Raw genomic sequence first — 15,431 nt, 5'->3', positions numbered from 1 at the left:
TGAGATGTTTTTTTATTATTATTATTTTGGTGTATTTTTGTTTCTATGTAACATTATTTTTTCTCTGCTCTGTAGTTGTTTTTTTTTCACTTCAAAAGGTAATTAAAAGTTTTTGTTTTCTTGTTTTTGGTTTCCAGTAATTGTTCAATCCTTATTAATTCAATCTAATGTGGTTTTGTTTTACTTGAGGAAATTGACAGCTAGAATAAACTAACAATAAGCAGTCGTCAAGGTAATTCTAATTTTCTACTATAAATCACTGTGTTGTTATTTTAAAGCACTTCTGTACACCTTCAGCAATAATCTAAAGAAATGTGTTTACAAAGTAGCAGGTAGCAGAAACAGAAGTCCAAAGAGAGAATGTGACATACTTAAAGCATCTAACAGCATCATGAACACTAGAGAGTCTATAGGGAGATAGATGAACCATAGTTCAGTCTGTATTATGTATGGCATAAAATCCAGTGCCTAAAAAGTATTCACCTCTTTGACGTGTTGCCATTGTTATTGCTTTTACAAATTCATCATAACATTTGGCTTCTCTGACAAAAAGATTTACAAAAAACTTTTTAATGTTAAAATGAAAACAGATTTCTACAAAATGATGCACGTTGAACATCAACATAAATACATCACCACTACGGTGAAGCATGGTGGGAGCAGCATCATGCTGTGGAAACGCCTCTTGGCAGTAGGACAGTTATTTTTCCAGCAAAACAATGACTCAGCTAAAGCAAACAGAGATGTTTTTTTTTATCTATGCAATAAATAGTTTTATATTTATTTTTTTAAAGAATTGTCATTATTCTGTGGAAATCAGTTCAAAGGTATTTTACTTATTCTAAACCCATTGTCATATTGACATTAAAGGGTGTTTGCAGTTGTTTTGTAAAAAAAAAACAACGCACATTTTGTTTATCATGACTGGTTTGTAAAGTCAATAAAAAGGGTAAAAAATCCAAGAGGGTGAATAAGTAATCAATAAGTAATTAATAAGTTACACTGTACTTCCCAATCAGTCTTGTCAGATTAAAAGTGCAGTTTGAAAACAACTTTAAGGAGGTAGTGAAGATATTTTTCATTAATTCTGTTTTTAGAAATTGTTTGTATTGGTCTGATATATTTTTTTCTAAATATGTTTTTATTAATTGTGAGCAGAAAATAATCATAATTAACAGAAATAAAAGCTTTCAAACATCCATCACCCATCATACATAATGTGTTAATGTTACCTGGTGGTGAAAGTTCCTGAAATTATGATCAAATTCTAAATCATTTAGCTATATTTTTAGCATCCATCTACCCATTATCTTAGTACAGGCTTTTCCATAGCCTGTACTACCACCTTTTCAACGTCAGGGGGAGCCATTTTTGCGCATTTGCTCATCACATGGAGAGACATCCAGAGTGGCAAAGCTTGCCGCAAAGCCCCATCCTCCGGGGATTTCTACAGACCGTGTTTGCTTCATGCTCCAACAATATAAGCGCTAAAGGTACCTAACCGACCCTCGTCGTGGAAGCAAAGACAGCTACGGCATCGACGAACTGTAAAATAAATAAATATATGACCACATAGCTAGGCTTTTGGGTCAAATAGTTTAACCCCTAATCTGCCACAGGGGAGAACAGTCGAAGCGGTCGTGTTTTTTTGGGGGAAATGCGTGCAGGTTTTTGTGTTCTTTTCGATGCGGTCGGGACTGTAGCCGACTGGCTCGTCGCAGCTAGCTCGGTCCAGCCGCGTTGATGCCGCAGCAGCTTGTAGTCTTCACATCCAGCTCCACCATCACGGGATCAGGAAGACAAAAGGTGAGGTACACGCCGCTCTGGTCTCCCGGAAAGAAGAAATAAGCTGCTGAACGAGATTCTGCGCCCGCTTGTGCTTCACTAGGTAGGTGGTATTCCTATTCACCCACACTCAGACATGCCAGCAAATTCATTATTTGCTGCATTTTTTTCATCATCTTTGCTTTGACGGCTCAGTCATTGCAGTAGTTTTAATAATCACAAAGCAGGATGAAGCCAGCTAATCCGGGGTTTCCAACCTTTTTTTTCTTTTTTTTTTTTGTCTAATCGACTGAGACAATAAATAACCTCTCATCGTGTTCATGACAGTATTTCCTCTGACCTACGTGTGTTTGCTATAATGTACTTGATATGGAAGTGCGTCGGGCCGCGTTTAACGGCCATTTCTCCTGATTTATGCCACGGAGCCTGTGATTTGCACCACGGGTGCAAACTGGGTGATGCGGGAGAAACGCCAACCATCATTTTACCATACATAAGATTTCCCCAAGAATGTTGTCTCTAAGATACCTTCAGTGGTACATTTCTTTACATTTACCACCTTCACAGATAATTTTCATCGTATCAGAAAGAGATTTCCCTCCGTTGAGACAGTGTTGCTGCATAATATATCAGGCAGAAACCCAGCATACACCACAGTCATCCATTTCATCATCACTTTTGTGGCTTTCATCGAATGCAAGTAAAATGTCAAAATGCATTATTTTATCCACACAGGTTCATTGTTGCACGCGACTCTAACTCGAAACTCAACATTTTTCCTGACAGTGAAACAGCTACTGTTACAGTACACTGACGTTATCTGGTCAGAATATGCTTCATATTGGCATGCTTTTTCCATATCCCCTGTGTGATGAGGTAATCATACACCAATCGTGCATAACATTATGACCACTGATGTGTGGTATAAATAACCCTGATTATGGTGGAATATTATGGTGAACATTTTGTCCTTAAAGTGAATGTGTTAGAAATAGCAAAGATAGGTAAGTGCAACAAATTGAACAAGGGTAAATAAGCGGGTCAGAGCATCTCCAATGCTGCAACTCTTGTTGGGTGTTTCTGTTCTGCAGTGGTGAGCATCTCTAAAAACTGGTCTATGGAAAGAACGTTGCTTTGAGATTTTGTAGCTAAAATACCTGAATAAGCTAATGTTGCTTCTGATAGAAAAGCATCAGTGGTATCAAGGCACTGCAGTTTATTAACGGCTGTAAACCAGTTGTTCTGCTCACCGCCCAGAGAGTCAGTAAGGTACATGCGAGCCTCAGAACTGGACCTAGCTGTGGAAGAAGGGGGTCTTTTCTGCAGAGTCACATTTTCTTTTGTGTCCTGGATGACTGGATACTTGTGTGTTGCTTACTTGGGGAACATGTGGCCTTATTATGCAGTATGAGAAGACGGCAAAGCTCAAAAAAGCAGTGTGGTACTATAGATGTTCAGTGTTCTGTTTGAACATTGTCAACATGTTATCATCACAACATCAATGTAGAATTTAAGCTTCCGTCACACTGACTCTCACGAGGTATGCTGGTGTTAAGAAAAATCACAAACCACATGGGTCTAACCATAACCAGTGAGGAAATTAATGACTTTTATCCGGCTATGAGTTATATGTGTCAAAATGAAGAGTGTGGAATTTATTCCTTTTGTTTTTGTTTTTATATTTATCAAGCAGCAACAAGTTGCATGGAATTTAAATTAGAATTTTCTAATTCAAATGAGCAGATATTAATTTTGCTGAATTAATCACAAAACAAGCAATTATGTCAGTTTGACTGTCAGTGTTGGGCATCCAGCAGGCCAAGGACAGTGAAGCATTTGAAGGACTCCCTTTATATGTACAACATACCTGAGCATTGTTGTAAACCACACACACCGTTTCATTGAAGATGTGCTCTCTGATGGTTGTGCTCAGTTTCAACAGAAAAATGTTTCTCTGTCACAAAATGTTCTCCATCTTTAACTTTTGTTCAGCAAAGCTTTAAGGAGCACAGCAACAGTTTTGGCCTCAAAATTTCCCAGATCTCAGTCAGATTTACTGTCAGTGGGATGTGCTGGACAAACAGCTCTGATCCATGCTGTCCCCACCATACAACTTATAGAACTTTTTGCCAAATACCACAGCACACCTTCAGGTGTCTAGAGGAGTTTATGCGAAGGGGCAGCGCTTGTTTTGGCAGCAAATAGGGGAACTAACACACTACTAGGCAGATGGTCATAATCTTATGCCTGATTGTTGCATGTGGATTTCTGCAGAAGACTGTTTTAGCAGCGAAATGTACATAAGACGCATTTCTTAGAATGAGACTAACCACTGTGCTTTGCGGCTGTGTAAACTCTGAATTGTTCTGCAGTGTCCCGGTGAAGAACCAGGCTGCAGAGCGAAGTCACAGTCTGCAGGCAGCTGCATCAGGATGGCGGCCGTGGTCAACTACTCTCCACCTTGGTGGGTGAATCTGCTTCACCGGTTACCTCACTTTAACCTGGAATTTCAAATGGTGAGCAGTGACTTCAGACCAGAGGACTCAGAGTATCAGAAGGTGAGGAGAAAATACAAGATGCTAATTACTTCACACTCTCGTTTTGTTGTGCAGCACGTTGTGTCACATTATCGTCCCGCCTCTTGTCACATGCACATGCTGTTAAATTACAGCCGACTGGCTGAGTGGTTTCTGTGGGCCTTCTCGTGTGTGGGGGTTCCCTCTGCATTGATCAGAGCTTCCTGAAAGGAAATGAATTAAATGTTCATGAAGCAGGCCTCTGAAGCTGCTACCACTCAACCATTTGGATCGATACATAAGTGCAAAACAATTTCTTTATTAATGAAATAGTCTCATTCCTCATTGGATGTGCAATTGAAATCAGATATTTACATACACCCAATAAACAGATTTTCTGAAGTGAAATCAGATAAAACATCTCTTGTTTTACATTAATCAGAATTGCCAAAATTATTATTTACTCAACACCAGAACGCTTAGAGCTTAGAATATTTTTTGGGGGGAGGGGTGGGGGAGGGGAGATATCTTGTAACTTTCTTCGACTTCAGACGTTTACACACTGTAACAAATAATACTAGGTTTTAGTCAGCTGGACTGACATAATCAAGTTAACTGTACACATTATTGAATTCAACTTAATAAAATGTTACATGAACTTCAACTTCAAAAACAGAAATGATACATTCTTTAAACTTAAGAAAATGAGATGCAGCTGTGAGGCAGGCATCACAGTGTGGTCACATGGTTCACTCTTCAAAACACTTTCAGAATATTTCATCGCCATCTTGTTTCTCGCTGGAGCTCTCATCTGTCCTGGAGTAAGTATATTTTAATTTAATTCAATGCTTTTTAGGATTTCTTCTGGCAAACTGTTTGATATAACCAGGTTAGTGGTTTGACCTGTCGTCTAACGTGTTTTATCTCCATAATTCATTTTATATTCATGTTACATTTTAGGGAAATTAGCTAGTTTGTCAGGACCTCCCATCTTTTCTGCCAGAAAAAAAAGAAAACGGATGTTTTTTGTCTACACATTGAATAAATATTTAAGAAATATTTTTAAAATTCATAAATGATTGAAATGATGTTTTTCTGTATGTTTGAGTTTTAACCCTGTTCTTCATCGTGACCCTTTCCCCTTCCCGCTCTCCTGCAGTCGGCTTGCTGCACTGCCTGCCACAGAGACAGAAGAAGACTGGGAGAGAGGGATCAAGAAAATAAATACTGTAATGTTAGGAGTGACAGCAAGAGGAAAAAAGTACTATTTTAAATATTATTCTGACAACAAAGACAATTGAAATCCTTTTGAAAGAATGTTTTAATGGGGGTCACAACAGTGGTGGATGTGTGTTTTAAAAACTGTCATTATATTCTTTCTAGCATCCATTGCTCTCATTGAGACTAATGTGAGGGCGTCAGACTCTCTGCAGCAATAATCAGACGGCGATCTGTGTTTTAAAATCTGTCATAAATGTTCGCTGAATTCTGAAAAGTTCTTTCTTTCTTGGGACGCTCGGTGCTCCTCCTGCTCGCTCCACTCTTCTGCTGCTCCAGCATTCAGTTCTTGACCAGCTGTTTGTGTCCACGTCTTTGACCTCAAAGTCATTAAAAGTAGAAATATGAACAGGCAAAATAAAATGTTTTTTTTTTTTCTAAAAGAAATTTTAAACATTTTTGTTTCAGTTTTTTATTCAACCATTTACCAAATGGTTTACACTAAACTGACCACATCAACACCCTCACAATGATCACCTTTCACACAGATGAGTAAAAAAAAAAAAATAATTACGTCATCAAGTTTCACGACGGTCCAGTAAGGAGTCATTTATCTGACTCAGGTGTGCTGTGGCGTAATGATTTCCTCCTTGCTAAGTAGCGTTTTAGCCCATGTTGGTAGAGGCCATGTTTCACTGCAGAGCTTAAGCCAGCATCTTCACAAGGTCTTTAGCTTTTGTTCTGGGATCCATTTGCACTTTCCCATCCTGTCTATACTTAAATATAATTGTTTGAACAGATGAACATGGCACCTTCAAGCATCTGTTGTTCCCAGACCATCCCAGATGAAGCAGACTTTTACAGCTCCACAATTCTCTTCCTGATACCTTGGGTTTATTCTTTTAACATTTCCTTCAAAACACACTGCTTTGTTGTGTCAAACAACAAAGCATCTGGGGTTTCCTATCATCTGGGCTTTCCCTCATTGTTTAAGGAGATGTTAATCATTCTACATGTGGACTTCTGACATATTGTTTCTCTCATTTTTGTTGCATTACAAAATAGCTGTAATGTTGGCAATTCTAATTTACCTAAAACAAGAAATGGTTGGTTCTGATTTAACCTCAGACACTGAGAAAAAAGAGGTGTGTGTCTTTAGTAGGTGTATGTAAACTTCTGATTTCAACTGTTCATGAAAATCTATGTACGGCAATTTTTTGTATTCTTCTCTTTTTGCCCTGCATCTTCTGAGGTTACATTGATTACCCAAGTGGAAGACATTGACCAAAGTACAGTCCTGATTGGAGGATAGTACCTTAGAAATTAAGAAGTTCAATTTAATTTAGTTATTTTTCCAGTCAGAATTTAGATATGAAAAAAATATTTCCGGGCTTCATTTATTCCTCACTCAACCCTTCCTTCCTTCCTTCCTTCCTTCCTTCCTTCTATCATTCTATTCTATTCTTTCTTACTTTATTTCTTCTGACCAGTTTTCCTTCATTTCTTCCATTTAACCCTTTATTTTTCTTTCTTTCTGCCATTCAATTCATTTCTTCCTCCATTCTATGTTTATTCTCTTTTGTTCTCTCCTTCCTTTCTTTGTTTAATTCTTGCTTTCTTTCATTTATAGGTACATTTGCTCATTCTTCCCTGCCACTGTTTTTTTGTCACCAAAGCCCTCCTTTCTTTCCTTCCTTTTTTGCTGTTTTTGTTTCCATTTGTAATTCCTTTTAATCCTTTCTTAAAGAAAACTGAATCTCTTTGTGCGCATGAGTGAGCATCCGCTGCATATGTGTGGAAAGGATAACGAGTTTTCTGAAGATTTGAACTTTACTTTTTACAGTGTTAAACTTTTTTCACAGTTTAACACATTCTTCTTTCACTGGTTTAGTATTTTTTTCAGCTTGGTGTGATCAGTGGGGGAAGTTACAGTTCTGAAGGCTTTAGAGTCTTGCCTATCAGCATGGTATTAAAATACCAGTTGATGTGGATATTTCAGTTGTGGCATAACTTTTGTTCAATAAACTCGCAGCAGTGTTGATAATGAAGTTGACCGTCTTCCTTTCCTTCCCTTTCTTTCTTTCTTTCTTTTGCATTTTACACATTTTCACATATTATTAGATTAAAAATTGATGAATTACTAGAAAAGAGCTCTTATAATTAGTAACATGAATCAAAGGGAATTGGTACTTTTCAATTATTCATTGAGGAAGTCGACAAAACTGCTTTAGAGACCAGTTTTATCTCACACCTTAGACTCATTTAATTGTCGTTGCACAAAGACACAACATTGAAATTAGTAATGAAACATCGCTTGGCTGCCGGAGCAAACAGAAAAACAAAACAAAGAGAAAAATCACAAGTGTGCCTACAAATACATAAATGTACAATAATAATATATTGATAATAATATATAACCTAGCATTTTCAGACGGTCTTGGTGGGAGTGTTATTGGTGGTGAGCAATCTGATGGTAGACTGGATGCCCTGCCATAGTTGTGTGGTGTTGCTGGGATCATGAAAGAAACCTTGGATAGCATGTTTTGCTGTCCTGATGGTATGGTTTAGATTGGCCCTCGCTGATCTGAGTACGGCCGCATCACCAGATTTGAAGGCAGCTTTTCACTCTCTCTGAATACACCTGAGTACTGAATACACCTCCTCAGTCATCCCAGGTTTCTGGTTGGCCCATGAGTATTGTCTGTGTTGGAGTAACCTTCTCCGTACATCTCTGGATGTAGTCTGACACAGATGCCACATACTGTGTTGGTTGTGTGTAGAGGCCTTTCTGAACATGCCCCAGTCTGTGCACTCAAAACAGTCCTGCAGTGCAGACATAGCTCCCTCAGGACACCACAGGCTCCTTCTTCACCACAGGCTTTTCTTTGGTGAGCCGGGGCTGGTATGCTGGGATGAGCATAACCGAAAGATGATCTGAAGAGTTGAGATGGGGCAGGGAGCTCGTCTGAAGACCTTCTTGGAAAAACATTATTCATGTTATCCTGGTTAAAGTCTCCAGCAACAATAAAAACACAATAAAGAGAGTACTCAAAACTTTTAGGTGTTAGTGCAAGGGTTGTGGGCGAGGGGTGTAGACAGCAACAATGATTTCAGTGGTGAATTCCCTGGGCAGGTAGAAGGGTCTGCAACCCACAATTATGAACTTAATGTCCACAGAGCAATGACTGGAGACCAGGGTGGTGGTGTTACACCTTCTGTTAATGTAAATGCAAACACCAGCGAGAGCATGACTCATGTTAGCCCATCTAGGCCGATGGCGTTATCAGGGACAGATGAGTTTAATGTCTCACAGAAAATAAGAATGCAGCAGTTTGTTGTTTCCCTTTTTGGGGTTAAATCCAGCTTCAGGTTGTCCAGTTTGCTTTCAAAGGAGCGTATGTTAGCAAGCAAGATGGAGGGGAGCTGCAATCGGAAAAGGTTAGCTTCTAGCTTATCTGTAAGTCCAACATAACACCGATGCTTTTGTTTTCTCTCAAGCCTCCTCCGGTGTCTCCATGGACCTGGGTTGTTGGAAGATTCTGCTGCTGTGTATGTAGCTTGATCTAACTGATCCAACTAGCGTAGCAGACCAGAGCTTTATAGAGCTCTGGTCCGTGTCCGTGTCTCCGAATTTATGGTGTCCAGATGATGTTGCAACAGAAAATATTGACCTAACCAACAAATTGTCTGTGTTACCAAGAGCCGAAGCAGCCACAGTCATACAGGGCGCCGCCATGGTAACAGAAAAACCTAAAGCTCATGTTTGATTTTACTCCCTTTCCTTATAATTCCTGAACAAGGTGACTTCCAGGTCTCTGCATCAGGTTGTTTAGCCTTGGCAGCTCCCACAAAACTGTGATGCATCATTTAGAAGCACCCATTTCAGTTGCTGCAGATTGCTGGCATGCACTGAGAAGAGAGGAGGAGGGGAGTGGGGGCGTGGAAGTTCATGAGCTCAGAGTGAGAAGGTACCCACAGTCATGAACAAGGGGGGGAAGATGAGAACTGGAGGGAAACGCAGGCAGAGGAGGAGGAATGAAAAACAAGATAAAAAGAGCTTGAGATGAGAGGAGAGAGTAAGGAGACTTGATGAGCCACGGGAGGTGCTGCTAAGTTGCCAAATAGCCACTTCCTGTGAGCTATTCAGTGTTTAACTAAGGGCCTTTGTGCATGTTTGTGTCCCTGTGTGTACCCACTGGAATTTTAAGGACCCCCTTTTCAGACTAATTACATACTGACATATTTCAGCAGATGAGGCTGTTTCCATGTCAGTGAGCACCGTGACTGTAAGCCCGAGTGTTTTTATGTGTGGTACGGTAAGCTATATGCTTACTTACAGTGAGATGGTCTTCTGTGTCAGAGTGTATGTGTCTCTTTCTGTTGTTTATTGGTGTGGGGTCACTCGGTTCCCTCAGGGTCTGTGTGTTTTTCACAGGGTGAAGTTGTTAATTTCGGTTAGGCTGTGGGAGGGAAAGAGTGTGAGAAGACGAAAAAGAAGGGGGGACTGGGCTGGGGGAGGGAGCGTGGCGGTGGGGCAGTTGATAGTTAAAGGATTCTTTCTTTCATTATCTTTTTTCTTTTACTTTTTTCACTGGGGCCAGCCTTTAGAGGGCCTCAGTATATCTTTCTCAAAGGTTTTCATGCATCCACTCAACACTCAACCAAAGGCCTACACAGTGTCCTCTGTCCACCGCATCATCACCATATTACAACATGACACATTCTAAATGAACAGAGAACGTCTTCAGTGTAGGTTCTTTTCTTTCTGGTTCACTCAGTTTCATTTTGTTTCCCTCACACTTTTACTTTGTGCTCCATGTTGGAAAAAAAATCCAAACCCCTTGAACTTTTTCACAAATTTTAATGTATTTTCTTGTGATCTTATTTGACAGACTAAAATAAAGTAGTTATGAATTGAAAAGAAACATGTTTTTCATCATTTTTTAAATAAGAATTTTCTATAAAGTGTATTCTGAGTATACAGTCATGTTGCAGGAAATTGAGGTATTTCTCTAGCAGTTTTGCTTGTGCAGAGACTGAATTTATTCCCCATTTTGTTTGCAAAATAGCACAAAGTCAACCATTTTGGATATAAAGTGAGAAAACAGCCATTTTAATATCTATTCATAGATACTCAATTAAATTTAAGACTGGACTTTGACTGGACCATTGTGATTTTTAAAAAAATGTATCTATACTTTTTATGATTTTTGAATTTACCATGATTTCTTAGCCTTTAAGATCAAAACCTCACCATAACATAGATGAAATGTTACACACTGAATTAAAGCAGGATAACTTCCCATCACTCACAAGTCTCTTCTTTTGTTGTTGTTGTTTTTGTTTTTTGTTTCTTGTTGCCTCTAACAGGTTTTTCCTGGTTTGCCCATCCATTCTCCCATCAGCTCTTACCTGCTGGAGAACAGCAGCCCCACAGCATAAACCTGCTTCTGTTGGGCATGGTTTATTTTTGCAATGCACTGAATGTCCTCAGCATTTCATAGTGATGAAACATTCATCCATAGTAACGTTTCACATCTTTTTATTCTTGGAGTGCTGAAATAGGAACTGTTATCCAGAGGCTGTTGAAGCTACAGCACACAGGCCCTGCGTCTACGCTTCTGCGTTTGCGTTCATCTGTTTGAATTGCACAGTCAGCTACAGTTAAACAGCTGCAGATCATTAAAGTGGAACCATGTGATCCAAAATAACACATATTCCCAGCTGTGGAGAGCAAAGTCAGTAATTATAGTTTTAGCTTGTAGGCTACAGTTTACATAGTGGGAGAAATTATCTCATTGCTCTTTGAAAAGGACAGACAAATGACTTTCTTTTAAATCCTGAATGTGGATGCTCTTTGAACTTGCAGAATAACTAAATACAACCAGAATACACTTGAGGTCAGTCACTGCCTAGGGCTGGAAAAAGTTGTGTACAGGTCCTGCATGAGTCCAGTCTATAGATAATAACACACACACAGTCTGGCAGAGCAAGGACGACTCACAGAAGTGGAAGTGATTGATCTTGTCACAGCAACACACACACACACACACACACACACACACACACACACACACACACACACACACACACACACTTCACATGGGCAGATTGAAAGTAGATCACTGTGCCTTGGTGTTTGCTGTGCTGGCCCCTCCTCCACCTGGCAAGCTGATCTCTGGTAGGGCTAATGCTCACTCTCACATAGTGACGTCAAAGTGGGCAGACTCATTTATAGCCAAGCTCACCATGCTTATTAGCATCTAATTGAGCCTCGCCTAATCTGCTCTGACGGTTTGTCAGCCCCTCAGTTAATCTAGGCACTGTCGGACTGACTGAGAGGAGGATGAGGCTGTTGCAGAGAGTTGGTCGCCACTGAGGTTTTAATTAAAATTTAAGGTTCGTGGTTACTTAATGTTAAATTTTAAAGAGTTAAGCCCAAGTATGGAATGTTATGTTTAAAAAAAGAAAGATTATGAATTATAACATTTCTGTCCAAACTAAAGCTTTATTGGTTTTGTTCATTGTATTATAATGTAGTTGTGTTTTAGACTCAAGAAACATAACATTGTGTAGCTGGTGCTAAGCATGGCTTTACCAAAGCAAAAGATGATAACACTGGATAATACCAGAGACAGACATGTTCCCTTTCCTGTCCCATCAGGGTCTTTTCCTGATCTACCCTGGTCATCGTCTTCAACCTGGCAGAGAAGAGTCAGTAAACCAAGGGTGAACAAAACTAGTTTGTAAAAATGAATGTTAGCAACAAGCTATGCTATCAGTACTTTAGTGTTCATTAACAAAAGCTATGATGATGGAACAATGTATATTTACCATGTTGTAGAGATTACACCTGCCATCACCTACACATGTGTTAGCATTGTTCTTATAAGCATGAATCTGACTCCCAGCCCACTAAAGTTGGTGTGGAAGTTAACTTCTTTCAGACTGGAGAAATTTACAGTCAATACAAAAAGCCTTCCAGACTCTGGAATTGCAGGAAACTCTAGGAAGATCTTGAAGACATTGTCGGATTGTGTTACTCTCCGGGGGCCCCTACAATTGCATTGCTGCCGTTTCAGGATGATGATGCAGGAGATCTTTGTCTGCTGTAAGTAGTCTCTCGGATGAAATGTTAGAACCCTCCTGTGTCTGCATGGCTTTGCCCTGCAATGGCAACTTCAGAAGGGACAGGAAAATTAGCATATCGGTATATAGATAAGCATAAAAAAAGATTACAACACCTCTTTCCACATATGCTTCCACGTGTCCTTTGTCTTCTAAACTCATTTCTCTCTGGGGCAACTGTTACTGTAACAGGGCGGTCTCCCCCACTTTGTTCTTCACTTCAAAGCTTTTGGAGGTTGAGTGATCTGTGTGGTTGGCATTTATCTCATGCAGCTCTTGAACAGCTTCACTTCCTTTCTCTCCATGGAGGTGTGATTATTTGATGACGTATAAATGCAGTACAATGTATTGTTATGTGCTGCTTATGTTTTGTATGCATGAAACATTCACTAGATAACCACAATTTCCAAACTAAAGAGAGGAACTCCGCTTGTTTGTGCATTTCTCTGCTCAGTTATGTGGCCTGCCTGTGGATCTGCTTTCTGCCCTTATCAGTCAACAGACTTCCTGCTTTCTTTATCCGCATCCTAAATGCTCCTCTTCCCAGTGGTAAAGACCAGTGTGGAACTGTGGATTTTTTTGTGGACTTTGTGTATCAGGCCAAGTTTTGGTGAAAAAGTGGAGCATGTGTGCTTGCAGCCTGACGTATCAATATTGAGATTTTAGTTTTTTGATAAATGGGCAGCCATAAACCCCTCATTTACATTATGTTCTGAGGACTGCTGAGGAACCTCGGAGAACCAACAAAAGCAGTGGAAATTTATTACTCAGCGGAGCTGGATGTAGTGTAAATTAGGTGGCAGTCTCGTCACAGAGGTTTTTTTTTAATCCAAGCATTGTAATAGAAAGTTAAGAGGTAGGAAAAAAAATGTAGAGGGGAAATTATTAGAAAGTTTATTTGATAGGGACAAACACACATCGACATAGACAAACTGAATAAAACAGCAGGCCCATGTTTGCATCATGGTGCAATAGCAACAGCTAATTAGCAGCACTAGTCCCTAGTTGGGCTTTTTAAAAAATAACTCTAAAGATTTAAGTGATAATCATTTAAAATAGCACAACATAATGTATACAAACAGAAAAATGTAAAACATCACTAAATGTGCACTAGCAGCAGGGATAACAGCAAGCAGTAAACAAAGCCCACTCAAACATTTCAGGGAGATTCACAAGTAGCGGACTGCAGATGGAGCAAGAGCTGCAAGAGTTATTACATACAGAATCCAGGACAACTGTTGCTGTATCAGGACAACTGTTGCTGTAACACGGCAACTGTTGCTGCAACAGGAGAAATGTTACAACTGTTCTCGTTTTAGGCTATGTCTTTTCCACTTTATTTAATTTGGATTTTTGAAAGTAAGTCAAACACAGAAACAGTTTGAAACATTTAGAGCGCCGTGATTCTTATTTTGCTCTTCAATTTGAGCAGTTCTCTTAAACATCTGGTGTATGTCATTTGTTAGATGGCATAACTCGTCTTTCATGTGGGTCTTTATGTTGTCTTTGAATGTTTTTGAATCAGTTTTCATTGACATCTGCACAGCCTGTGTTGTTGGCTCACAGCATCCTGGCCACTCTCAAGGTTAGCTAATTAGCTCTGGGTGTTAGCCTGGTCTGTTCTGTTGAGAGTATGGGTTTCTTTTCTTTTTCTTAGTGGAGTTTCCAGTCATGTTCACTGCTGCATATAGACTAGCATTCATTCCTTCAGTTTATATGAAGTGTGTAATGTTGCTGCTCATATTTGCTGACAGACTTCCTGTATTCTATATCCACATCCAAAATGGTCCTCTTTCCTGTGATAACTCTGGAACAGGATTCTTATATGTGCTAACTGCATTAGCCAATAATTTCTTTCTTTCTCCTCCTTCTCTTTAGTCTATTTTGCTCATCGGTGCTATGGCCGTGCTGTGTTTGGGCCTGGACCTCATTTTCCTCCTCATCTACTCCTTCTGGCTTTGCTGCCGAAGATGCAAGAAGGAAGACTCCTCACACTCCCATTCTCACTCCCAGCAGCCCAGTGCTGACTGCTGCTGCACCGCTTGGTGCGTCATCATCGCCACGCTCGTCTGCAGGTGAGAGGCTAAACGACTGGAGCTGGTTTTTTCCCTAAAATATCTGTTAAAATATACTTATCCCCTTATGGACTAGTGATGCTAATTAGCTTCGTACCTCTTTCACTGAGACTACACTAAGGGGACGTATCAATACTTCAAATTTTGGTTAACTTATGTCTCTCACATTAGATACATTTGATATGACATTTTGTGGTCAAAGTGTGAACTACATATACTTCAAGGAGGCTGAAGTGTGCAATAGTCTGACCACTGGAATTTTACTGATAAATAATTTTAATCCTCAGCTAGGTTGTGCAATAATTAGTTATCTCTATCTATTCAGATATAGAAATTGTCTACAAAAGCATGAAAACCATTGCTTTTAGCTCATCTACATTCAGAACCAACTACAAAGTATGTAAACGAGTTTTCTTCCATTAATAAAGGAAGAAAAATAACAAAAAGCAAACAGCCGTAAAAGTAAAAATAGGACTGAGATATACAAACTAATTAAATATATTACACATTTAGAAGACGTCCTGCCCAAAGTGGAGGAGTTTTAAGTATCTCACCCACAAGATCCAAGCTCTAACTTGCAAATGTTCTTGTTTTTTGGAGACAATATTTGCCACATTAATCACTGAAAAGAACAAGAAAAGGTGTAGAACATGGAGCCAAAATAGAACAGAGAACCACAGAAGATGACAAATGCGGAAGAAAATCAAAG

The 15,431-nt window shown here is 39.5% G+C and overlaps 1 protein-coding gene and 1 long non-coding RNA gene across 2 annotated transcripts; one reads left to right on the top strand and one right to left on the bottom strand.

Annotated features, from left to right (window-relative positions):
- The first annotated feature begins 1,397 nt into the window (after nt 1-1,397).
- Nucleotides 1,398-15,071, top strand: LOC106961970 (protein tweety homolog 3-like). Its single transcript, XM_015056110.1, has 3 exons — nt 1,398-1,888; nt 4,158-4,343; nt 14,526-15,071. Exons 2-3 carry the CDS (start codon nt 4,218-4,220, stop codon nt 14,724-14,726), a joined length of 327 nt encoding a protein of 108 aa, XP_014911596.1. The 5' UTR covers nt 1,398-1,888; nt 4,158-4,217; the 3' UTR covers nt 14,727-15,071.
- LOC106961971 (uncharacterized) lies at nt 2,053-4,150 on the bottom strand. The gene is made up of 2 exons (XR_001427865.1): nt 2,345-4,150; nt 2,053-2,313 (listed from the first exon to the last, which is right to left on the bottom strand). It is a non-coding gene; the product is annotated as an uncharacterized LOC106961971 (long non-coding RNA).
- Nucleotides 15,072-15,431: the final 360 nt, after the last annotated feature.

Source organism: Poecilia latipinna, unplaced genomic scaffold, assembly GCF_001443285.1.
Source record: "Poecilia latipinna isolate Pla-1442-1.1 unplaced genomic scaffold, P_latipinna-1.0 Scaffold1354, whole genome shotgun sequence".
NCBI lineage: Eukaryota > Metazoa > Chordata > Actinopteri > Cyprinodontiformes > Poeciliidae > Poecilia > Poecilia latipinna.
This window is presented reverse-complemented; position numbering and strand designations above follow the sequence as displayed.